The following is a 26,996-nucleotide window of genomic DNA, read 5'->3' as shown; positions in this document are numbered from 1 at the left end:
CACCTGTTGAGTCAGCTTAAGCACCTTCTCTTCAGCTCAGTGCTCCGACTCGCCTCCTTAAATACAGCTTCACCTTGTGCTGGATCCACTTTATTGTACAAAACATACCACTGCAAGTCGATCACACTCTCCTTGAACTTAACGGGAGTTTTGCTAGTCAACTGGAGCATGGCTGGGCCCTGTATTAACAAAAGAAGGAGATAATACGATAAATACAAAGTAGAGATCAGATCTTTCAGACATTTCTGTGCATTGGTGCCCGTTGCCCTAACCCTCAGGTGCATCCAAGCTGCACTTTGGGCAGGAGCAGAAGGAGTGAGAGGGCAGAGGCTCTGGGCGAGATGGCATAGAAATGGCTCTTCCAGCCCTGTGCCACTTGGGGATTCCCATAGGCCAAGGTGGGCCAAATACCCAGTTTTACTGGGGCTGGCACTTTGGCCCACTGACTAGTATGGGAGTCTCATGTGTGGAGTAGCTGCAGGATAAGGCTAGAGGTGAACTTCAGTAACTAGTTATGAAATGAATACAATACAACCGCCTTTCAGAGGAACAAATCTGGTCAAACCCTCACAATAATCACATGCATCCATATGACGGGATGCAGCTCACCGTTGTGGCACCTTCTGCTGGCTGTCCCGGGGATTAGCTCTTTTCACCAGTGCACCTTCTTCTGGTGATGTCTTGCCACCGCCACTTCTTCTGCTCTTGGACCCAAGTCACTCCCAGGACCACGGCATCCTCTTCATGACATCTCCCTCTGGCTGAGCCACACTTTGTGCTTCCTCCCTTCCGGGGGAACGGCAGTCCTCTGTCCAGCCACTTCCTCAGTGGTGAGTGGGGGCAGGAGGTACCCAGGCCCGCTCACTTCTCTGGGTCCCGGCCCAGAGACCCTGTAGAGGGCAGCCATGTGCTGCGTCCCCTCCAACCCTTCAGTCTACTTCTGTGGGCCACTTCCACGCAGCCCCATCACCTTCTCCACCCTTGTCTCAGGGCCTCAGCATGCTAGTCTTAGCAGTCAGCCAGGAGCTCACTCTTGCTCCCCTGACCCTGCTCAGCACTGTTCTAACCAAGATGCTAGCATTCTTCCTCCTGCAGGGCAGCTTCTTCTCCCGCCTTGAGCTCCAGGGAGCAACTGAAGCTGCTCTGCTCTGCAGGCCAAATTAAATGGGCTTGCCCGGCCCTGATTGGCTGCTCCTTGCAGCCCCTCTCTTATTGACTGCCACCTGTGCAGCCTCCCTATGGCTCTATTAATGCCTAGTGGGCCAGTGTGGGGCAGACGCCCCATCACAATCCAGTACAGAAAGAGAGGAATCATTTGAACTGATTATCAACATTACCTTAGTAATAATAGTAATACCATGAATAGACACAAGGCCCAATATTGAGCCTATTAAAATCTATGGCAAAATTCCCATTAGCAAGTCCATGCTCCTAGTGCCTTGGATCAGGGGACCGCAAGGCACTTTACAGACATGAATTTAGAAGAGAGTCTCAGTGTATCCTTTACACAGATATTAGTTGCCCAGGATCACACAGTATTAAAGAATAAACTTCCTATAGATGAACAGTAAATATTACTAAAAGCAGAAAATTATGTGAGCACTGAGGTTATGCATTTCACTGAATAACTTCATATTATGCGTTTTTAGCTAGAGTGCTTTAAATATGCAAGGCAGAATCTTTGAGACATAAAGCTCTGTCACAGTTACATTAGATGAAAGGCACTTCCCATAAAACAGCCCCATTCAATCAGCAAGGAAAATGATGGGGTAACCCAGGGGTTGGCAACCTATGGCACGCATGCCAAAGACGGTACACGAGCCGATTTTTAATGGCATGCTGCTGCCTGCCAGGTCCTGGCCAACGGCCCCGCTCAGCCCGCTGCTGAACCCAGGCCAGGACCCCGGCAGGCAGCAGCGTGCCATAAAAAATCCTGCCCGCCACGGACCGCTCTTCTCCGCAACCATCACACCCCCCCACCACGTGGGCGCAGGGTGAAGAAGCTTGGTCCTGCCGTCTACTGCTGCAGGGCAGGCAAGGTTCCCCCCATCCCCCGCCATACTGGGTTCCTGCCCCTCCTCCTCTCCCTCCCGGCTGCCGATCAGCTGATGGCCCTTGGGAGGGAGGGGGAGAAGCAGAGCCGCAGCCCACTCACTGCTTGGGGGAGAAGGCGGAGAAGAGGTGGGGATGGGGCCTTGGGGAAGGGCGGGGGAATTAGGGCATATCCCCTCCAGCCCCCTGCCATGAGCTGCTCTGGGCAGGGTCTGGGAGCACCTCCATGCCCTCTGCCCTGGCCCCCCCCCACACCCCCAGCCCTCTGCCCTGACGCCTGCACCCCCCTCACACACACCCAGCCCTCTGCCCTGACCCCTGCACCTCCCCATGACCCCAGCCCTCTGCCTTGACCCCTGCACCCTCCTCACACACCCCTAGCCCCCTGCCCTGATCCCTGCACACCCCCGACCCCAGACTTTACTCCAGCACCCCCCACACATACCCCCAGCCCTCTGCCCTGACCCCTGCACCTCCCCACAACCCCAGCCCTCTGCCCTGGCTCCTGCACCCTCCTCACACGCCCCAGCCTCCCCATGCCCTGACTCCTGCACCCCCCTCATACACCTCCAGCCCTCTGCCTGACTCCACACCCCCCACAATCCCAGCCTTGACTCCAGCACCCCCCACACCCCATGCCCTGACTCCTGCACCCCCTCACATGCCCCCAGCCCTCTGCCCTGACTCCTGTACCCCCCTCACATGCCCCCAGCCCTCTGCCCTGACTCCTGCACCCTCCTCACACACCCCCAGCTCTCTGCCCTGATGCTGGCACCCCTCACCCCCCCACAGCCCTCTGCCCTGACCCTGCACCTCACACACACCCCAGCCTTCTGCCCTGACCCATGCACCCCTCACGACCCCAAACTTTACTCCAGCACCCCCACACCCTATGCCTGACTGCTGCACCCTCCCCTCACACCCCCAGCCCCATGCCCTGACTCCTGCACTCCCCACTCATACCCAGCCCCCCCACACCCCATGCCCTGAGTCTTGCACCCCCCACATTTTCTCACTCCTCCCCCCCCACATTCCTGATGGAATGGGAGCTGCCCAGGTAAGCACTCCACACCCAAACCTCCTGCCCCAACCCTGAGTCCTCTCCCTCATTCCAGCTCCTGGCCAGACTGAACACTCCAAACCCCAGTCTGCCCCTTCACCCTGTGCTCAGTGCACTCCCACCCTCAGCTCAGTGCAGAGAGAGAGGAAGACAATGGGCTAGAACCAGGGAGAAGGTAGGTACCCACTCTATGTGGGCAGGGCCGGGATCCGAGGCCGGCAGCGGGCTGAGCGGGGCCGGCAGCCGGGACCCTGGCTGGAAGGAGCTGGCGGACGGAACCCCAGACCGGTCTGGGGTCCCAGCCGCCGGACCCGCTCAGCCTGCTGCCAGTCTAGGGTTCTGGCTGCCGGCCCCTTGCCAGCCGCAGGCCGCAGGCCCCCTCAGCCGGCCTAGGTGAACGGAACCCCAGGCTGGCAGCGGGCTGAGCGGGCCAGCAGCGTAAGATCAGCATTTTAATTTAATTTTAAATGAAGCTTCTTAAACATTTTGAAAACCTTGTTTACTTTACATACAACAATAGTTTAGTTCTATAATATATAGACTTTTATAGAGAGAGAGACCTTCTAAAAACATTATAATGTATTACTGGCACGCGAAACCTTAAATTAAAGTGAATAAATGAAGACTTGGTACACCCCTTTGGAAAGGCTGCCGACCCCTGGGCTAACCTCTTTCTATATACTGTACACCCATCATGTCGCATGCTGTTATCAGTTAGCACTGCACTTTTTAGTCTTTGCCAGAGAAGGCCTTCAGCGTGTGGATTCTTAGGCCAGTCAAGAACAGAGCTCTTGCAGATCCTCCTCCTCAGCCTCAGGTACTGGGAATGCTGTAGCACCGGCTCCAGTAGAATGAACACAATCACATCCGTATTCTCATCCATTGGTCTCTGCAGAGCGATATAAAAAGTTCCCATTTTTCACATATCTTTCGGTTAGAACAAAGATGGTCTTTCTGCTGTGATGGATGCTCTGTGCAAGGTTGTCAATGACAGCCTTTCCCGGCTCCCAGTCTCTTTCCTCCAAACAAAGCAGAACGTGCTTGTCTCCGTTTTCCTCTAGATGAAATCATCAGTTACTGTCGCATCCTGAGTATCATAGGCGATGTAAGCATCATAGAGAGCTTTGTCTTTGGCTGTAGATTTGTATCCTTTTAATTTTGCTGCACAAATATAGTAAGTATACCAGACATCCCAGTAAAAAAAAATGTTTTGTAACAGCTATCAACATAATGTTAATAACAACAAAGAATGAAATATAAAATAATGTTGCAGCATCTTCCTCCAAAGTACAGGCATGCAGACCAGCAGAGACAACACTCTTTTTTCTGTGCTTATCAGGGATTGCACAGTTGACTTTTGTTGCTAGCTGTGGTATATAAATAGTACTTGACTGTATCCATTTTATGAAGTCACTATTTTGGCAAGTGCAGGCAAAAGGGTTGCCTTTTAACTTTAAATATTTTACACCTTGTATTTGAACCAGTGTTGACTGGTTCATATATTTTAGCTTGTTGTGACTCAGATCAAAGAACAGAAGGCTGCCATTTGTATCTGAAAAGTCCACAGCAATCTCTGAAATCCTGTTACCCCTCAACAGCAGAGACTGCAAGGACTGTTTGAATGAAATATGAACAGTTCTGAAATTATTTTGACTCAGGTCAAGCAGCTTCAAATATTTCAGTCTTGTGAGGTTTGCAAAGATAAACACTTGCAGTCTGTTGTTGTTTAGGAATTGCTGTGTTAGGTTCGGTGGCAGGCTCAGGAATGCTTCACTAGGGATTTTTAAAAGTCTATTGTGGGATATATCAAGGTATGTTAGGCTACTGAGATTCTTTAAAAAATGTATGTATCTTTCATGTTTGTCACCCCATAAAATATCAAGGCAGTTTCCTTTAAACACTAATTCCTGAAGGGAATTGCTGCTTAACTGTCTGTCCGTCAGTGTGGAAATAGCATTCCAACTTAAGTTTAAAACCTTTAGCTGAGGAAGTCTTTCAATAAATGCCAGTCTAAGTGTGACTCCTGCCAGGCGAAAATAATGCTTGTTATGGGTCAGGTCTAACACTTTGAGAAGTTTCATTTCATTAAATGCAAAACCATAAGCCAAATCCAATTTATTATTTGATAGATCTAAATATTTGAGTTTGGTTAGATTGAATTCAGTGCCATTGAAAGCTTGGTTAATATCATTTGAAGACAAATTCAAGCAGGCTATATCATTAAAACTTTTAAATTGATTTGGATTAATGAAGATGAGGCTGTTTGAGCTCAGATCCAATGCTTTGCCATATGAAGAACACTTTACCATATGAAGGTCTAAGAATATAATACAAGAAATGGTCTAATTTTTTGTACTTTTGTGTTACTGAATGGCTCGGCTGGCCTTCTCATTCCAGAGTTAGATGGCAATATGTTGGGAATGCCTTTTTTCCAACCAGTTCTAAAAGACAATTATTGTCCTCTACAAAAGGTGATATTCTGTTATCTGTTAAGTAGATTTCTGTGAGGTTACTAAAATTCTGGAATACAGCAAGCTCAATTCGTTTAATAAAATTTATCCCAAGATCAAGGATATTTAGCTTTTTTAGAGCAATTAGAAGTTTTAAGTGCTTTTCACACAGGTCTTGGAAAACATAACCTTTAAGATATAATCGTTTTAAAGAGACTAGAGAAGAAAAATGTTGTGAGAGGTTTAGATACTGTAAGAATAAGGTTTAGATACTGCCGTAAGAATTTGCCAGAAACTATTTCATTTTGTAAATAGTTAAATGCCAGTATAGCACCTTTAGCTGTGTCATGTTCTGAAACCAGATGGCTGGTACACTTGTAAGTGAGGTGCTGGTGAGAACCAAAGTCTTTAATTTGTTAAGATTTTGGAAAGCAAATTGGTGTATTTGAATGGAAGAGTATATAGTGCAGGGTTCACGTGGAAAGGGGGCATTATAACATCTTGGACAGTTCCTGCTTAGGTCAAGAAGGTGCAAATTAACCAGCTCATTAAAATCACCCTGGCTGATTCTTGTTATCTTGTTAAAGCCAAGATAAAGTTCCCTTAGAGATGAGGGCAAATTGAGGGGCACTCGGGTCAGGTTGTTGTAGGAAAGTGACAGCACAGTCAAATTGGTGAGGGCCACAAAAGTCTGATCCTCTATTTCAAAAGTTTTTCCACAGGGATTGCTATAGTAACAGTTCCGATCCATGTAGAGTTCCTTCAAATTTTTGAGTTCTGAGAAGGTGTTGTTCTTAATAGAAACTATTTTGTTGGCATTCAGCTCTAATGAGGTTATACTAGGTGAGAGACCTTTGGGTACTTCTTGCAGGTGATTGTGACTGTGAGCTAATTTCTCTAATTTTGTTAAGTTTCTAAACAAGCCAAGAGGCTGTACCATTGACTGATTTATTGCATTATAGTTAAGGTTGAAACTATAGTAAAAAACAAAATTGTCAGACATATAGATGAATATGATTTGTTGGGGAAGAGTGAACATAGTTTTTGTAAAGGGAAATCGTGCCTCACCAATCTACCAGAATTCTTTGTGGGGTTCAACAAGCATGTGGACAAGGGGGATCCAGTGGATATAGTATACCTAAATTTTCAGAAAGCCTTTGACAAGGTCCCTCACCAAAGGCTCTTAATCCAAGTAAGCTGTCATGGGATAAAAGGAAAGGTCCTCTCATGGATCAGTGACTGGTTAAAAGATAGGAAACAAAGGGTAGAAATAAACGGTCAGTTTTCAGAATGGAGAGAGGAAAATAGTGGTGACCCCCAGGCAGGGCCATCCCTAGACATTGTGGTGCCCTACACAGCCCCAGGCCTCCCCAGGGCTGGGCAGGAGCAGGCTTGGGGGGGCAGAGGGGAAACCGCTCCCCAACAGTCACTGGCGGTGTGTCTGGGAGCCAGCGGAGTGGAGTGGGCTGGGACTGGGTAGCTCTACTTTCCACAGCCTGATGAATGCAGGGTGGGCCTGACCATGCACTCACTGGGCGGCGGGAAGTGGAGCTACCCGGCCCCAGACTGCTCCACTCTGCTTCCTGCCTCCCAGCCTTGGGACTTGGGGTCAGGAGGGAACCACCCCCCAGCACTCACCGGCGGAGTGGCTGGGAGCCGGCAGAGAGGAGTGGGCTGGGACCAGATCACTCCACTTCCCGCCGCCCAGTGAGTGCAGGGCACGCCAGACCTCTGCTGCAATTCCCCGGGATGTAGCTCGGGGAAGGGGTGGAGTGGGGGCGGGGCTGGGGCAGAGCAGGGGTGGAGTCTTTGGGGAAAGGGTAGAGCGGCGGTGGGATGGGGGTGGAGCAGGGCTTGGGGCAGCTTTCCTGGCCAGCTCAGCCGGCTGGGGGATTGGGCTGGCTGCTGGAGCTGCACACAGCTGCGTAGGGCACCAGGAAATCTGGGGCAATTTGGTGCCCCAAATTTCCTGGTGCCCTACACAGCTGCGTAGTTTGCGTATGGGTAAATACGGCCCTGCCCCCAGGGGTCTGGACTGCAGCCAGTCCTATTCAACATATTCATAAATGATCTGGAAAAAGGGGTAAACAGTGAGGTGACAAAATTTGCAGATGATACAAAACTATTCAAAATAGTTCAGTCCAAAGCTGACTGTGAAGAGTTACAAAGGGATCCCACAAACCTGGGTGACTGGGCAACAAAATGGCAGATGAAATTCAATGTTGATAAATGCAAAGTAATGCACATTGGAAAATGTAATCCCAACTATACATATGAAATGATGGGGTCTAAATTAGCTGTTACCACTCGAGAAAGAGATCTTGGAGACATTGTGGATAGTTCTCTGAAAACATCCACGCAATGTGCAGCAGCAGTCTATAATGCTAACAGAATGTTGGGAATCATTAAGAAAGGGATAGATAATAAGACAGAAAATATCATATTGCCTCTATATAAATCCATGGTACTCCCACATCTTGAATACTGTGTGCAGATGTGGTCGCCTCATCTTAAAAAAGATCTATTGGCCTTGGAAAGAGTTCAGAAAAGGGCAACAAAAATGATTAGGGATATGGAATGGCTGCTGTATGAGGATAGGTTAATAAGAATGGGACTTTTCAGCTTGGAAAAGAGACAACTAAGAGGGGACATGATAGAGGTCTATAAAATCATGACTGGTGTGGAGAAAGTAAATAAGGAAATGTTATTTACTCCTTCTCATAACAAAAGAACTAGGGACCACCAAATGAAATTAATAGGCAGCAGGTTTAAAACAAACAAAAGGAAGTATTTCTTCACACAGCACAAGTCAACCTGTGGAACTCCTTACCAGAGGATTTGGTGAAGGCCTAGACTATAGAAGGGTTTAAAAAAGAACTAGATAAATTCATGGAGGATAGGTCCATCAATGGCTATTAGGCAGGATGGGCAGGGAAGGTGTCCTTAGCCTCTGTTTGCCAGAAGCTGGGAATGGGCAACAGGGGATGGATCACTTGATGATTACCTGTTCTGTTCATTCCCTCTGAGGCACCTGGCATTGGCCACTGTCAGAAGACAGGATACTGGGCTAGATGGACCTTTGGTCTGACCCAGTATGGCTGTTCTTATGCTCTTAGATGAATGACTCATTAATAACAATAGTGGCATCTGATGCAGCATTTATGCTCTATTTTACCATATGCTAATTAGTGCACAAACTTACATTAATAACATAATTAAAAAAGGACCAAGTATTTCATAAATATCATGACCTGAACATCATGGATTCAAGCTGTTTGTTATTTTATAAACTTGCCATCCACAGTTAAAAAGTGTCCAGAGGGGGATGAATGTTATTTTGGATGATTTTGGTGTGCAATCATAAACACTGTCTATATCAAGTATCCTATGTTATTATGAAAGCGTCTCAGGTACTGTTTCATACTTCAAAAGCAGTCATAAGATTACATAAGAAGCAGAACCAACTGATGTTATACATATTACAATGACTGGAAATTAAATGACCACAGTCCTCAGCTATACCCGGTGTCCACTGGCTACAGCTGAGGGAGGCGGGTATAGTTGCAGCTCCCCAATCCTGGAAGTGGCTAGGGACCAGTTTGCTTTCAATATAGTTTACAGCAGCCCCGCTCTAAACCAGGATTTCCCAACCCATGAGTCTCTACCCAACATTGGGTCACCAGAATGTGTCAAAGGGTTGTGTGGGAGTCCTGGGGCAGCGTTGAAAGGCAGCTCTTTGTGGCTTTGGTCCTGTGGGGCTGGCTGGGTTCAGCTCCCCACTCCGGGTGTTGTGACCTGGTGCACAGGGCTGCAGTGCTGCTCAGGTTTGACCTGGACACCCTTCCATCACGATCACAGGGGACCCAGGCCAAACCTGAGCAGCACGGCAACCCTGCAGGTCACAATGCCTAGAGCGGGGAGCTGAGCCCAGACAGTCCCACAGGTCTGGAGCCACCACTCTGGTACCTTTGGTGTCTTTATTTAGTATTTGTTACATGGGAGTTTGGGCCTGACCTGGAGGATCTGGGTCCTAGTTATTTCAGTGAACTTAGGGCCTAGTCCAATGTGCATGTGAAGCACATGATCCTGTATATGTACAACTATCTTAGCCTTTGCAAACATGGTCAGTTCTAGCTGGGTATTTATTAAAGTTGTGAGTGAATTTAGGCCCTGGGGATCATTGCATTAATAGCTCTGGCGTGGGCCATGTCTAGTGCAGATGTTGGGGAAATTTCTCCATTCAGCTCAGCCACTGTTCACCCAAACTTCTGCTCTACTGCCCCATCTCTCTCTTGAGCAAAGACTGAATTATTTGGTGGCTATGCCTCTTTCAGAAATAGGAGCTAGATTAAGATCAGTAAACACAGGGCCTGATCTCACATCCAGTAAAGTTGAATCAATGAGCAGGGGATCAGGCCCACAAACTAAAGCTGCTGTATTAGCCGACTTTACGACTGAGCTCTTTTATTTGCATATTGCTGACTAACACCCCCAAATTACACCTTTGGTTATAAACACTCAAAAACTTCACATTCACCTCCAATAGATACCAAAAAGCAATGTGCAGCTCAACGTCATCAAATTAGTACTCTAGTACAAAGTCTTCATGGTAATTGGGTGCCCCTGTGTTAACAGATCAACTCGTCTCATTCACACGTTCAGAAAATTATTCTGCTTTAACAACACTGAGGTCATAGAATCATAGAATAACAGAGTTGGAAGGGACCTTTGGAAGCCATCTAGTCCAACCCCCTGCCCAGAGCAGGACCAATCCCAACTAAATCATCCCAGCCAGGGCTTTGTCAAGCCTGACCTTAAAAACTTCTAAGGAAGGAGATTCCACCACCTCCCTAGGTAACGCATTCCAGTGTTTCACCACCCTCCTAGTGAAAAAGTTTTTCCTAATATCCAACCTAAACCTCCCCCACTGCAACTTGAATGGTCACTGTTAATGTTTTGAGTGTGAGTTTGATAAGTTGGTGTATGCATTGCTTTTCGGTATCTGTCTGCTGGAGGAAGATGTGAAAGCCTTATGGAGAGTGGTAGTGTGTTACCAACAGTGCTTTGGGCAACACAAAGGTGCCAAGGAACGTAGGAGACTTTCCCCCTAACTTCTTTCCATACATTTCACATTTTCAGTTGGCTGGGAGTGTCCTGAAGCAACTTTATCTATCATTATGTGAAGTTTTTGTGTGTTTCTTTCCTACCTTTTATATATTTGTAAAATGAGAAGGCAACTCATACCAGATTGCCTGGTAGCCTTGATGAATAATAAGGCTGTGAGATGCATGGAAATATAAATTACAGTCAGTAGAGATGAAATTTGAACGCATTGTCTCTTTCCTAATTCAGGGGGCATTCAACTAGACTACAGGAATATTGTGGGAGAGCAGGGTTGCGTGTGTGTGTGTGTGTGTGTGTGTGTGTGTCAGTCTCTGGCATCACTGAATTAATCACACAACAAGCACAGATTAGCACATTTCTTTTCGGTTATGTAGGAAATTACAAATCATGACACAGGTTAAACTCCCTTATGTATAACTGCCATTGTATTAATCATTAAATCAACAGAAGAATGAAACGCAGATCCCAGAGTGTTTTTGTTTTCTTTCAAAGAGCCAGAAAAAAGGTGAAACAATAAGGTGAAAAACTTCAAAAAAGAGGGGTCATTTTGGAGCTCTTATTATTCTTTCTGTATCAAACCAGTTTTCGTCAAATCCCCAGGAAAAATACAGATAGTTCTGAAAGTTTACTTTTTATGTTTTGTGTGTTGCTATTTTATTGAGAATGTAATCAAATAGTTTTAATGCTCCTGTTATATTGAACACTCAGTCTTAACAAAGGAGTTGCAATCAACACCTCCATCATAAAATGTTTGCCCCTAACATTTTCCCAATCTGCCTGCAAAAGTTAAAATTTAAACAATGTTGCATCTCTAACTCCTTGATCAGGCGACTCACCAACCACCAACGCAGGACTCTGATAAGAAAGAGTTAGGACCTGATTTTTAAATGAATTTAGACATCTAAAGATACAGATAGCTGCCTAGTGTGATTTTCAAAAGCACCAAGGTGCCTAACTTCCAATTCGGTGCCTGAGTGCTTTTGAAAATCCCATTAGGTGTCTGTCTACTTTAAAAAGCTAGCTCTTAGAGTCTGATTCAAAATCCATTGAAGTCAATGGAGAGGTTCCCACTGACCTCAGTGAGCTTTGGATCAGATCAATATTGCACTGTTCCTTTGCTTTCATTGTGAGCTCCATTCCTGTAACCTGAAATCATCAGCATATATGCCCTCTCTTTTTGTTGCCAATTAAAGAATAAAGGATAGAAATTGTAGCAGGGTGGAGTAGGAAATCAAATGTTGGAGCTGACAGCCTTGACAATGTCTGTTCAATAAAGAATAAAAGATAAGCAGCAAAAATGATTAGCAGTGATAAAATTAGAACCAAATGTTAATTTTAATACAATGGATACAATGGAGTTTTTTCTAAAAACCCTAAGAATTGCTAGATATTTACTAACTTTAAAATATATATATGTATATATATATATGAGAAAATGGAAAGTTCTCAACTTGTTCAAATAGAAATAGACAGTCTTATAACTATACCATTTACTTACAGAAATGAAGAATTCTCGCTAGTAGAAAGAGATACATGGATAATAATGCGTTCTTGCGGTAAAGAGCATGTCCATGGAAATCAGTTGCAGAAGCCTGACTTGTACATCATTGCAGAGTAGCAGAAAGTCTGCCTTCAAAAAATCCTTTTCTCTAGCATATCAAAAATCACTGCTAGCAAGAAATTAAATGTGAAATTCTCCATCTCCATCTATGTCTGGGGTTGGAAATAAACAGTTAATTTGAGCAGATAGTGCATGCTGCTTTTTTTCTATAAATAACAGAACTGTTTCAGAGTTAATACACACACTTCTTACAGGTTTGCACAAAGCGCAGGAGTAGGAAGCCTTCAGAATTGGGAAGTGAAGGAGAGATAAAAGGGAAGTGTCGTGTTTTTAATGGAATCAAGAACTAAGAAACAGGAACAAGATGTTTCACGGTTTTATAATAAAGGCAATGGGAATCAGAAGATAAAGTCAAAACAGAAGTGTAATGGTATTCTGTACATCAAAAGTGTGAACAATGTTAAGGATGCAGTCTTGAGTAAAAAGGGAAAGAAAAAGATATAACTTTGTAATTAACTTTAAATTTAAAGTGACATTTACTTTTACAGTGAAATTAATATATTGCCGTGTGAGACAAATCCACATTAACAACCTTTGATTGTTAAAGAACAATATTGTGTGCCTAAAATTCTCCCAATCACAATTAATATGGAACCCAAACTTTTTCATAAGGGTCAGATTTGAACCTCTTACATACAGCATGAGCAGTCCAATTGAAGTCAGCTAATAATTTTATTTAAATAGAAGTCAGTGGGACTGTTCATGTGACGAACTGTGAACCCCTCCCTCACAATGGTGAGCAAGGTGACTTTTAGATATTTCTGTATCCAGATGGCTCACTTGATCACAATGTACTTAACACTCCTACAATGCTGTTCATTCAAGGACTTTTCAGTTAAGACACCTCTTAGAGTAACATTGTATGAACACTGAAAGAATCAGCCTATTTTCTATATCAACCATAAATAAGGCCCCACAAAGCGAGTAGACATCCTTAATATCTTTGAGAAAAGCCTATTTTGGGCTAAAATAGCCAGCTTTTCCTCCTCCTTCTGAAAATAAAAGGAAAAGAACAAAATATAAGTTTCAAGTTTTGTTTTTCTTGAAATGAACTAATTTGTTGGTGGATCTGGAGTAAACCCAGAGTATCCTCCAGTAAAAGTTGCTTTGTTTAAATAAAAGCAAGTTTATTTCATTTTATTTTTTCTTTATAAGTTACTGAAAATGTTGGGCCTTATTCTCTTATTTACACCATTTTTACACCAATGGAACACCCTTGTCTTCAGTGGAATGACACCTGCATTATCCAATCCAAATACACGTTAACGATACTAGCTTGGGTGCAACTGCTCAAATTAAGCCCTTTCCAGCCCTATGTCAGGCTTTTCATTTCAATAAACTTATTAGCTTCTATTATTTACAATTACAGTATCATTATCACAGAAACTTGCAAGATCCATGGAATTAATGGCCCCAGGTATCGGTATGTAGCAGGAATGGATTCCAATGGGGTGGGGTGGGGGGAATCCAGGAAAACCAAGCTAATCCTGAAAACTGATAAGAAGTGAAAAGGTCTCAACAGGTAAGTCACAGCATCCACAAGTAGCACAAAAATCAGAATTTCAGGATACTGATAAAATGGCACGTGATCAGACATCTTCAAAATGCCCAAAGCACCACCCTTCTCACCCCCTCTGGAGAAAATTCTAATGGCAACTAGTGACAGGCTGCTTTTAGCTCCCAGTGCTGACCAGCAAAATGAATTTGAATAGTTCCAAACTCTGCTGGACAGGACAGGGGCAAATCATTCCCCACACAAATTTCTGGGCCTGGTCACCCATTCACAAACATTTACAGAAAACCTTTGACATAAACCGTAATAAAAACTAGACCTATTTTTATGTCCTGGTGGGCCTTTTCATGAACTTTCATAACAGCACAGGACAATACTCATTCAAAATATTAACAACTGCAAGAAAATGCTTTAATGCAAGAAAATATTCTGGCTCATGAAGGAAAGCGCTGCAAATGAGATGTGGCTAAAGAAACTAAAAGAAATATAAGAGGTGGAACAGATCACAGCTGGAATTGGGAGTCGTTTCACTGCTGTGTTAGTACAAGATATAACTCAAATGTTGCCCCTAACCCAACTCTTGTCCATGCACAAAAGTCTCTCGTTAGAGTTAGGTGGTGCTTCAAACTCAAGGTAGCTGGCCATCAGGGGGGTATGGCTTGAAGCCCAAGTGCTGCTGATGCTTGAGGTAGTAATGTAGTAGATAGTAGCTGTGTCGGTGATGCTAAATCAGTCATTCTGTGTGGCTCAAGCATTGTTTTGTAGTATAGCTGCTTTCTCTCAAGCTAGGCTAACTCAAGAGACAAAACGTAGTGTAGATCACTTGAGCTAAGGCTGCAGTGATGACATACCCTTACACAGTCCCAAGAGCAGTACATACACTGTTAGGCTTTACCTCACACTCTGTGAAAACCATACATGAAACAAAAAGACACGATGGCCCCACCCTAAAACCAGCCAATAATATGTCAGCTTATCATCCATATAATGATCCCCAAACTGAACAAACCCAGTTACCCACACATCTTCCTACCACAAGCAATTTGTAAAACAGCCGCTTGTGTACTTCTCCATGTATAACATTGCTATAACAAACACCTGTATAAATCTATGCTTCGCCAAATCCTACTTTCCTCCCTTGGCATAGAAATACTGCACCAGTGGTTTGGGAACCAAATGATAGCTATAACGCTGTATCAATAACACTTGCACATTCCTATTTATACACTTACGTAGATATTTATTCTTACCTCAGTATATGCATATTGACCTTTATGCCCAATTTTGAATTTACTCTTACAATCACTAGTGAACAGTTTCTAAAGAAAATATAGTTGACAACATAGAAAAAGGAAGATTGGTTATTAGGAAGCATATGCCAGTGGCCAGAATCAGTCTATCTGTTCCTTTACATGAGGTGGTGTAAAATATAAAAATTAATATGTCTCATACATATATAAAAAGACATTTTACTAACAGTGTAACAGAAAAAATATGAAGCAATGGCAGATGTCTGAATGACATAATGACACAAAGAAGGCATCAACTCCACAAAAAAATTTCTAGTGTCATTATTAAGATAGCATCATAAATGTGCACCATGCCTGACAAAGGATTAAACCTGCCATACATGCAGCAGGGCCTGGCCCCCAAGTAGTTGACATTCTGAAGGCAATTGTTATGTAAACATAAATTTTATAATAGAATGTTGTATTTCATTATTAATACAAATTTATATAAATTTCAATAAATAAATGAATAAAGTTGTAATAAATGCATTGCCTATAAAGATACAGAAAAAAGTGACTGTCTGAGCAAACATTGCCTTGTTAGAGAATAAACTTTCTTCCACTACTGAAAAATGTAGCACAGGAATAGAAAGAAAAAAATACTGTTTATATGCAGCAAGTTTATGCATGTTATTAATTCTATCTCTATGATTTTATATCCGCTCTTTTACTTTAACCTCGTAAAGCACACTTTCTTCAGTACAATATAGCAATGTAACAGGTACATTCAACTGTAAGTACTTACCATAGAGTACACCCCTTAAAACTTTAAGAAAACCACCCAAAGTTTTCTAAGGTGACCAGTGATGTTGGTTGTCTAGCAAGGGAGAACCTAGAGCAGCCTGATTTTCAGAAAATGCTGAACAACCCCCCCTTCCCCTCAAATTAGGACTCTTTTTAATGCATTTAAAATGTGGCACCCAAATACTGAGGCACTGAAAAGCACAAGTTACTTTTTGAGAACTGAAGCTAGCTGTTGTAACCCCTTTCTATATACTGTACACCCCATCATCTCGCATGCTGTTATCCGTTAGCACTGCACTTTTTAGTCTTTGCCAGAAAAGGCCTTCAGCGTGTGGATTCTTAGGCCAGTCAAGAACAGAGCTCTTGCAGATCCTCCTCCTCAGCCTCAGGTACTGGGAATGCTGTAGCACTGGCTCCAGTAGAATGAACACAATCACATCCGTATTCTCATCCATTAGCCTCTGCAGAGCGATATAAAAAGCGGTTTTGAAGTTCCCATTTTTCACATATCTTTCAGTTAGAACAAAGATGGTCTTTCTGCTGTGATGGATGCTCTGTGCAAGGTTGTCAATGACAGCCTTTCCCGGCTCCCAGTCCCTTTCCTCCAAACAAAGCAGAACGTGCTTGTCTCCATTTTCCTCTAGACGAAATCGTAGTTCATTTATTACCCAGTCAGTTACTGTTGCATCCTGAGTATCATAGGCGACGTAAGCATCATAGAGAGCTTTATCTGTGGTTATAGATGTGTATCCTTTTATTTTTGCCATACAAGAATGATAAGTATACCAGACATCCCAATAAAATAAATGTTTAGTAACTGCTACCATCATAATGCTAATAATAGTGGAGAAAGAAATATAAAATAATATTTTTGCAACGCTATCCAGAATGCAAGCATGCAGGTCAATTAAGAGAACGCTATGCTGCCTTTGGTCCTCAGGGTTCATACAAATGACATTTCTGGCTACTTGTGAGATCAAAGTTTTGGTTTTCTGTATCCACCTTATGAAGTTGCTGTTTTTGCAGGTGCAGTCAAACGGGTTCCCTTTTAATTTTAAAACCTTCAAATGTTGTATAAGTCCTGATAAGAAAGTTGACTGATTTAAGACTTGCAGTCGGTTGTAACTCAAATCCAGGTACAAGAGGCTGCTGACTCTCTCAGGCAACCCAACAACAATCCTGGAAATCTTGTTCTCCCTCAGCAGCAGAGTCTGGAGGGACTGTGTGTAGTTGTACTGGATATCAACAGCCTTCAGTTTGTTCTGACTTAAGTCAAGCAACTTCAGAGACTTAAAGTATCTAAGATTTTCCCAGCTGAGGGTATGTATTTTGTTGTTATTTATATACAATTTAGTTAAGCTCTGAGGCAGATTTTGGAAAGCCCTAGTGGGGATATTTCGAAGTCTGTTGTACGAGATATCTAGATGTGTCAGGTTTTTTAGATGCTTAAACAATTGTATGTGATTCGTTTCTCCATTTTTCCATAAGATATCAAGACGGTTTCCTCTGAAGTCTAGTTTTTGAAGGGAGTCACTCCTTAGTTCAGATTTTGTTAGTGCAGAAATGCCATTCCAGCTTAAATTTAAAATTTTTAAGTTAGGAAGGTTTTCAGTAAATAAGAGCTGATGTGCAAAACCTGTCACTAGAAAATAGTGCTTGTTATAGCTAAGATCTAATACCTCTAGGTTAGGTAGTTCTTTAAATGCAGAGGAACTGGTCAAATCCAGTTTATTAAATGAGAGATCTAAATATTTGAGATTAGATAAATAGATTAATTCAGTGCCATTGAAAGCCTGGCCAAGGCCATTTGAAGACAAATTCAAACAAGTTATATCCCCAAAGCCTTTAAACTGATTTGGGTTAATGAAGAAGATATTGTTTAAACTCAAATCCAAGGCTGTGCCATATGAGGTACAAAGCTGGTGAAGGAAGTCATATGATTGCTTTTTTTTATCAGAATATATGACAGGAGGGTTCAACTTGTATTTCCACACCAAGGTACGATGATAATTGATCAAATAGTCCTCTTTCTCAAATGATTTTAAAAAAACATGCTTTTCTGTTGTTTGTGGGAATATTTTGTTTTCTTTCAAGTATATTTCCGTGAGGTTTCTAAAAGCCTGGAAGACAGACATATCAACTCTTTTAATAAAATTTATTCCAAGGTCAAGGACATTTAGCTTTCTCAAAGCAAACAAAGGTTCCAAGTGCAGTTTATCTAATTCTTTGAAGACATAACCTTTAATATATAATCGTTTTAGAGATACTAGAGAAGAAAAGTATGTTGAGAGGTTTAGATATCGTGAGTATATTTGTTTCTGGTAGTTGAAAGATAGGTCAAGTTCCTCTAAAGAAGATAAATTCTGCAAGAATTTTCCAGTAGCTATTTCGCTCATTAAGAAGTTAGATGCAAGGTGCAGCACCTCTAGCTCTGGCATGTTTTCAAACCAAATAGCGGGTACACTAGTGAGTGACATGCTGGATAGAACCAAAGTCTTTAATTTTTTAAGATTCTGGAAAGCCAGAAGATGTATTTGAATGGCAGAGTTTCCAGTGCAGGGTTCACAAGGAAAAGGTGTATTGAAGCATTTTGGACAGTTCCCACTTAAATCAAGAACTTTTAGATGAACTAGTTTCTTAAAATCATTTTGACTAATGTTCTTTATCTTGTTATGGCTCAAATAAAGTTCTTGTAGTGACACAGGCAGTTTGGGTGGCACCCGGGTCAAGTTGTTGTAGGAAAGTGACAGCACAGTCAAACTGGTGAGGGCTGAAAGAGCCCCTTCTTCCATGTTGAAAGGTTTTTCACAGGCATTACCATAGTAACAGTTCTGGTCCATATAGAGTTCCTTCAATTTTGTGAGTTCTTTGAAAGTGTTCTTGCTAATAGTAACAATGTTATTGGACTTTAGACTTAGCGAAGTAATGCTAGGTGAAATCCCTGCAGGCACTCTGGTTAGCTGATTGCCATTAAGATGTAATTCCTGTAAGTGTCTTAAGTTTGAAAAAGTTGCATCTAGTATTTGTAAAGGTTTTGGAGACAAATCAAAATTAGATTCTTCTGGCTTAACATGCCAATTCCAGTTTAATTTAAAAAATGTAAGGTCCTTAAAGTTGTGAAAATCCTTCTTAGAAATCTCTTCAATCCAGTTGAAAGACAATATCAAGCCAGTAACATTTGTATATATTTCCTGAGGGACTGCTCTCAGCTTTTGTTTACTGCAATCAAGGAGAATGGAGGAGCTATTCTGTTTTGCTTTTATTTTACAAGGTAGAACCTTAGAAACCCATTGATGATGAGTGGACAGACCAAACTCAGGTTGAATCAGGAGGAGTAAGAAGAACAGGTTGTGGGGCATGGTAGCCATATTTACCTAATTAAAAAGAAACAGAAAAATTAGTGGTTTTGGTATATTGTTGATGACAAGTGCTGTTCATGCGCATATAATATTTCACATTGTAATCTTAATAATTTTTAAATGCATGTGTCCAAACCACAAAAATACAAACAAAACATACTGCTAGTATAGTGTACAGGTAGTTTGTGATTGTTATCAAAATTGACCAGCAACATAATTTCAGTTATTTTATTACTGTTGTTACATGCACTATATGCTGCCCAAAATGGAATAAATAAATTTTTAACAGAAAGCACTATTTTTGAGGGAAATTTCTGTTAAGTTCTTTGAGCAAGAAGGACATTGTAAGATTTTGACCAGTTGTAATCATTACCCTGGTTTTGTCTAATCACTACTATACTTTTAGTATTCTAATGAAAAGGGTTAGGGTGCGGAATATTTAACAAAAGGCTAATTAATCTTTGATGTTAAATAAGTGTTTACAAAAACAAGCAGAGAGTTTTAAACAGTCTGACTAAAAATCCCTTCAGCTTCCACTCTCTTGGCTCTTGTGATGTCTCCATTGCACTACTTCTCCTATCATCATAAGACTTGCTTAGATGAGGATTTTGAGGGCCTGAGCTAGCACATATTAGCTAGCATGTGTTAACAGCCTAGTATAGACATGGCAGTGTGCCTTTAGCATGTGTAAAGTGGTCAAATTAAAGTTAAACTCTACTCTAGAGATCAACTTGTAGAGTGTCTTTAAATTAATTAGGTGAGAAATGCGAAGGTGATCCTGGCAGGCAACCCACACTCCATGCTGCAGAGGAAGGCAAAACAAAAAAACCAAACCCAGGTCCCTGGCAATATGACCTGGTGGGAAATTTCTTCCAGATCCAAAATCTGGTGATCAGCTTGACCCTGAGCACATGAGCAAGACACACTAGCCAGGCATCTATGAGAGAGGATTCTCTGTGCCACCTCAAAGCATCAGTCCACTCTAACCAGTGCTCCATCTCTCACCACGGCTGATCTCTAATGCTTCAGAGGAAAGTGATAAATTATATCTATTCAGGGAACACCGTCATAGGGCCTAATCACATGAGCCACAATATCAGAGGCTCGTTCACCTGCACATCTACCAATGTGATATATGCCATCATGTGCCAGCAATGCCCCTCTGCCATGTACATTGGTCAAACTGGACAGTCTCTACGTAAAAGAATAAATGGACACAAATCAGACGTCAAGAATTATAACATTCAAAAACCAGTTGGAGAACACTTCAGTCTCTCTGGTCACTCAATTACAGACCTAAAAGTGGCAATACTTCAACAAAAAGACTTCAAAAACAGACTCCAACGAGAGACTGCTGAATTGAAATTAATTTGCAAACTGGTTACAATTAACTTAGGCTTGAATAGAGACTGGGAGTGGATGGGTCATTATACAAAGTAAAACTAACTCCCCATGTTTATCCCCACTCCCACCCCCCACTGTTCCTCAGACGTTCTTGTCAACTGCTGGAAATGACCCACCTTGATTATCACTACAAATGGTCCTCCCCCTCCCTCCGCTCTCCTGCTGGTAATAGCTCACCTTAAGTGATCACTCTGGTTACAGTGTTTATGGTAACACCCATTGTTTCATGTTCTCTAGGTATATAGATCTCCCCACTGTATTTTCCACTGAATGCATCCAATGAAGTGAGCTGTAGCTCACGAAAGCTTATGCTCAAATAAATTTGTTAGTCTCTAAGGTGCCACAAGTCCTCCTTTTCTTTTTGCGAATACAGACTAACACGGCTGCTACTCTGAAACCTGTAATTATAACTGTGCATCTGGGAAAACAAATTCTTCCTGATCCCCACAGGCAACCAGCTGAAGCCCTGAAGCATGAGATCAAGCCACCTCTCAGCCGTCTCTTCAATAAACTGAAAAAGTTGATCTCTTTAAGCCTCACATCATAAGCCTTGTTTTCCAGCCCCGGATCATTTCTGTGGCCTCCATTGAACTCTCTCTAGCATTTCTTCATCCTTCTTGAAGGGCAGACACCATGAGTACACATGTAATCTATTAGCAATCTGACCAACGCTGCATACAGAGGCAAGATCACTTCCCTACTTCTACCTGAATTTCCTCTATTTATACATCCCTGGATCATAGTACCCCTTGTTGCCACAGCATAGTCCTGAGAGCTCCTGTTGAGGCAATTCTCTGTGGTGACCTCTGAATCTTGTCTTAGTAACTGCTTTCCTCTGTCTTGGAAATGCTTCGGGGAAAGTAGGTCCATTAATTAATGAGAAGGGGAACAAAATGGTGCCTCAGCAATGGCTGAGGTTCTGAACTTTTTCTTTAACAAGAAAAATATACTAAAAGATCATATCACACAGTACACTCTCTCACACACAAATAAATGCATACATGAGATTTTAACTCAATGTATTGAGTTTTTATAGTGTTCTTAGTAACTCCTATGGGAGCCACATGAGCTGGGACCTGAAGTGAGTACAGAGGCTCAAGGCAATGATCTCCAAAATAGGTGCTTAAAGTTAAGCTCCTAAATCCCATATTTATACCCATAAAAAGTGGCTTGATTTTCAAAAGCACTAATCATTTAGCAGCTGCCTTCAATGAGAGGGGCTGAAGGCTCAGCACTTTTGAAAATCAGGCCATTTATTGAGAAGTCTAGCTTGAGGCACACAGTTCAGAAAAAGTTGTCCACGTCCTTCAAGTAGATGGTTCAGTGTCTCCAGCAGATCCCTTCTGCCAGTCACAGATTTGGAGGATGAACCACTCTCTAGTCTTCGGAGTCCAAACTCTGTCACCTTCCTTTGATAGCAGAATTTGGAGACAATTCCTTGATCTCATAGAGTTTAATTCCCGTGTGTAGAAGAATCTTGCTTTGTGTAAGGCCTTCAGTACTGTCCCACCTCGTGTGTGTGTGTGTATACACACACACATACATACGAATACTCAACTGATATTAAAATATCTCCTGATTTCAGGTTCAGTATGGGTGTATGTAAGTGAGTGTGTGTATACACATGGACACACATTAAACAGGAGATTAGGAGATATTTTGAATACCAGTTGAGTATTGTCAAGAAAGGACAGATACTATGCTACAAATCATATGCATTAAAAACTTGATGAGAGCATATCCTAAGAAATAACAAGAAGTTTGGCACAATTTGTAATACTCCTGTATAAACATGTCTAGATATCACTCTGTCACACACACACACACTGGCACAAGCTCACAAAGAGAGAGAGAGAGAGAAAGTAATAGTCAAATACATTTGTGTTGAACTGTGAGTTTCAGCAGAAGGATTGAATCACTTACTTGCGGCAATGAAGAATCAACACTAGCAGCTAATTAGATGATTCTAGTGTCGTGGTGCAATCAAGAGAATGTGCACTTTCCTATGTGGTCTTCTACATTGTAGACTGGCACAAAATCTGCCTTCAGGGCATCTTGTTAAGCGATACAGATAAAGCGTCTCACTGAGTGGTTTGCATGAAATACCTTCTCCATCTGAAAGCAGGTGCAAAAGAAGTATGGATGATGGTTAGAGAGACTATTCCAGCGTTAGGGTTGAGGCAATGATTTTCTTTACATCAGCCCCCACAAATCAGGAAGTGAAGGGGAGGTAAAGAGGAAGGACCAAGAGTAAGTAGAATAAAAAATTAGGAAATACGAAGAGGGTGACCAGACTTCCCATTTTTAAAGGGACAGTCCCATATTTAAGCCCTCCTGCAGCTGTCCCGACTTTTTCTTAAAAACGGGCAAATTGTCCCGTATCTTCTGTCTCCCTCCCCCATCAGTACCGGCGGGTCCTGCTGCTGGCCGGATCCCTGCTCGCTAGCCGCCCGCCCACCAGCAGTGAGTGGGGTGGGGGGGTCCAGTGGCTGACGATGGGGGTGGGTGTGTAAGGCTGGTGGCGGGGAGAAGATGCAGCGCGCAGGGCCAGCCACTCCCCCTGCTGGTCCGTCAGTGCAGCCCTTGCCGCGTGCCGGCTCTCAGCCAGCAGGGCCCCGTCCCATTTCCAGCTGGCACTGGCTGCGAGCTGCGGTGTCTGAGTGCAGGCAGGTGCGAGGCGGCCACGGGTTACGTGTCACCTCTGCTGCCCACCCAGCGGCCCTTTATGTGCTCCCCCTCTCGCTGTCCTCTCCCTGCTTTGCCCCTTCACCCCCGCCAAGCCCCACTGCTCCTCCATATCCTCCCCGGCAGGGCGTGCCGCTCCCAGCGCTGTGCGAAGAACCAGCCCCTGGTCGGAGCGCTCAGCTCACCAACACCCTGGCCATCAGGCTCCTGCCTTCCCCCACTGCCTCTGGCTGGCCCAGCACCCTGGGAAAGCCCAACACCCTCTGGCCTGGGGCGCTGGCCAGGAAGAGCTGAGCTCTGCATATGCCAAAGCCCCACACAGTGCTGGCATGGGGAAGCCTCTCCACCCCTCAGCTAAGCTCTGGAGTGGTGGGGGGGGGAGCGATTTCCAGCGTGTTCCCGCCCTGAACCTGCAGGCTCCATAACACTCCCCGGGGCTTAACAAACCCACTCCCCCACCCCGCCCTGGGTCCTGCCCCAGGGAGCGTGGGGCTGCTCCATCCCCTAGATACTCTCCTCCCTGCTGAGCCACCTCTCTGGTGGGGTTTGCTGAAGCCTCTGCACTCAGGTTCCCTGGGCCCTGGTACACAATGCATCCTTAGGGCTTAACCCCTTCCTGCCCATGCTGTAGCCAGAGGTGGCTGGCTTATGTTGATGGCCAGCAGCAGCCTGGAGGTGTTAGCTACCTTTCAACACTGTGTAGGCAGTAAGGGACAAGCTGCTTCCAGCCACACTGGCAGGGGTTGGGGGGTCAGGGGAAAGAGAGAAACTCTGCAAAGACATGGGCCAGGTCATCCCTTCCCTCCCGCACAGTGCCAAAAGGCTGCTGCTGGCCACATTCTGGTGTGAACCCTGGCAGAAATCTGGGTTGGGGAAGGAGTGACCCTGGGTGCCCTTGCCCCCACGTGTTGCCTCAGGAAGACGTGGTGCCAGGTACTAGGAAAGGTGGGTCTGTCCCAGGAGCCCAGCCAGGCATGGAGCGTGGAGAGCACTGGGCAGGGAGGGGAGGGGAGGTTGGTTACCCCCCTCACCCCCCCCCCCCCCGCTGTGTGAAAGAGGTATACGGAAGTGTGTGTGTGTCACTTCTCCCTGTGTGCATGTGCGGGGGTGGAGAGAAATAGGGGTGTGTCACCCATCCCCATGTGAACCCTAAAGCCTTAAAGAGAAGAAGGTGAATAAAAAGAATCCAACTACCCAGTATTTCTTTTTAACAGGGACTTAGTCAACTTGATGTTAATATGAATGTTTGTATTGCATAGTTCTGATTGATCGCTTGAATACGAGTAATTTTACCAGGTGTCCCGTATTCAGCATAGGGAAATATGGTCACCCTAAGTATGAACTACATGTCTACATGGTGAGGGGGGAAAATAAAGGCTCAGACCAGTTATGGTCAATTAAACATCACATGGAATTATTCTACAAGACAAGGGGTATATTCCTGTGGCCTGGCTGAATTCCAGTTTTGATAATTACATTCTGCTTACATAAATTCATCGTTTAGTTTTACTAGAAGTTTTTGTTCATTCCTCTCCTGTGACACTGTTGTGTAATCTTGCTAAGATAGAATAGCTACCGTACTTGTAAAATTCTTTAAAGCACTTTGGGATCCTTCAGGGTAGCAGTTAACCATATTTAGAAAATGCTATTCGTTATCAGGAACTTATGAAAGCGAAAGAGTATGACTAAAGAGCAATCGTAGAAAAGACAAAACAACATTAGATGTAAAATGAGAATAACACATTGAAACTAACAACAAAGGAGAGAGAATGACCTGGAAGTAAAAGAGAGCGGCATTAAAATTAATTATTTGGTAAGGAAGTGAAGATTTAAGTGGTTGTTTCATTTGAAGTCAAAGCTAAATGTTGGTCATAGCATGATCTGTGGGTTTTGTTCTGTTTTTTGCTGGAAAAGATTCTTTGTGGGTGCCAACATTCTATGCATTACTTAATTTGTCTTCTCTACTTATCTGTAGGCAATGTTATGGCAACGTTATGGCAATCCTTCCTCTAGCCAAGGGAGACAGATATGGCTATGTCCAAGGCCCATCGGCATGATCTGGCCAAGAGTCATTCGACTGTGAGGTAATGTACTCCCTTTTAAACAAGACGCTATTTGCTCCAACCCCTCAGACAGAGACAAACACCTACAAGATCTCTATCACGCATTCTTACAACTACAATACCCACCTGCGGAAGTGAAGAAACAGATTGACAGAGCCAGAAGAGTTCCCAGAAGTCACCTACTACAGGACAGGCCTAACAAAGAAAATAACAGAACGCCACTAGCCATCACCTTCAGCCCCCAACTAAAACCTCTCCAACGCATCATCAAGGATCTACAACCTATCCTGAAGGATGACCCAACACTCTCACAAATCTTGGGAGACAGGCCAGTCCTTGCCTACAGACAGCCCCGCAACCTGAAGCAAATACTCACCAACAACCACATACCACACAACAGAACTACTAACCCAGGAACCTATCCTTGCAACAAAGCCCGTTGCCAACTGTGCCCACATATCTATTCAGGGGACACCATCACAGGGCCTAATAACATCAGCCACACTATCAGAGGCTCGTTCACCTGCACATCCACCAATGTGATATATGTCATCATGTGCCAGAAATGCCCCTCTGCCATGTACATTGGTCAAACTGGACAGTATCTACATAAAAGAAAAAATGGACACAAATCAGATGTCAAGAATTATAACATTCATAAACCAGTCGGAGAACACTTCAATCTCTCTGGTCACGCAATTACAGACATGAAGGTCGCTATCTTACAACAAAAAAACTTCAAATCCAGACTCCAGCGAGAAACTGCTGAATTAGAATTCATTTGCAAATTGGATACTATTAATTTAGGCTTAAATAGAGACTGGGAGTGGCTAAGTCATTATGCAAGGTAGCCTATTTCCCCTTGTTTTTTCCTACCCCCCACCCCCAGACGTTCTGGTTAAACTTGGATTTATGCTGGAAATGGCCCACCTTGATTATCATACACACTGTAAGGAGAGTGGTCACTTTGGATGAGCTATCACCAGCAGGAGAGTGAGTTTGTGTGTGGGGGGGGGTGAGAAAACCTGGATTTGTGCTGGAAATGGCCCACCTTGATTTTCATGCACATTGTAAGGAGAGTGGTCACTTTGGATAAGCTATTACCAGCAGGAGAGTGAGTTTGTATGTGTGGTTTGGGGGGGGGGGGTGTGCGGGGTGAGAAAACCTGGATTTGTGCTGGAAATGGCCCACCTTGATTATCATACACATTGTAAAGAGAGTGGTCACTTTGGATGGGCTATTACCAGCAGGAGAGTGAGTTGGGGGGGGAGGGCGGCGGAGGGTGAGAAAACCTGGATTTGTGCTGGAAATGGCCCAACTTGATTATCATACACATTGTAAGGAGAGTGATCACTTTAGATAAGCTATTACCAGCAGGAGAGTGGGATGGGAGGAGGTATTGTTTCATGGTCTCTGTGTATATAATGTCTTCTGCAGTTTCCACAGTATGCATCCGATGAAGTGAGCTGTAGCTCACGAAAGCTTATGCTCAAATAAATTGGTTAGTCTCTAAGGTGCCACAAGTACTCCTTTTCTTTTTGCGAATACAGACTAACACGGCTGTTACTCTGAAATCTGCCTCCATAGCAGCTCAGTTTATCCGAAGGTGTCCAGTCCGATTGGAAGCTCTCA

At 43.7% G+C, this 26,996-nt stretch overlaps 1 protein-coding gene, 1 long non-coding RNA gene and 1 pseudogene across 2 annotated transcripts in view; 1 reads left to right on the top strand and 2 right to left on the bottom strand.

Moving 5' to 3' along the window:
* Positions 1-26,072, top strand: part of LOC140915413 (uncharacterized) — a 111,521-nt gene extending 85,449 nt beyond the window's left edge. The window contains exon 3 of the long non-coding RNA XR_012160155.2: positions 25,277-26,072. This is a non-coding gene — a long non-coding RNA (uncharacterized LOC140915413). The remainder of the gene's footprint in view (positions 1-25,276) is intronic.
* LOC140907220 (toll-like receptor 8 pseudogene) lies at positions 12-6,502 on the bottom strand (annotated as a pseudogene).
* Positions 15,680-19,221, bottom strand: LOC140915390 (toll-like receptor 8). The gene has a single exon (XM_073354980.2). It carries the CDS (start codon positions 19,219-19,221, stop codon positions 16,099-16,101), a length of 3,123 nt encoding a protein of 1,040 aa, XP_073211081.2. The 3' UTR covers positions 15,680-16,098.
* Positions 26,073-26,996: the final 924 nt, after the last annotated feature.

Source organism: Lepidochelys kempii, chromosome 1, assembly GCF_965140285.1.
Source record: "Lepidochelys kempii isolate rLepKem1 chromosome 1, rLepKem1.hap1, whole genome shotgun sequence".
NCBI lineage: Eukaryota > Metazoa > Chordata > Testudines > Cheloniidae > Lepidochelys > Lepidochelys kempii.
The sequence above is the reverse complement of the archived record's forward strand: the minus strand, read 5'-3'. Positions and strand labels throughout refer to the sequence as shown.

Coding starts and splice junctions, on each gene's coding strand:
- LOC140915390 (XM_073354980.2), bottom strand. CDS start 19,221: ATGGCTACCATGCCCCACAACCTGTTCTTCTTACTCCTCCTGATTCAA.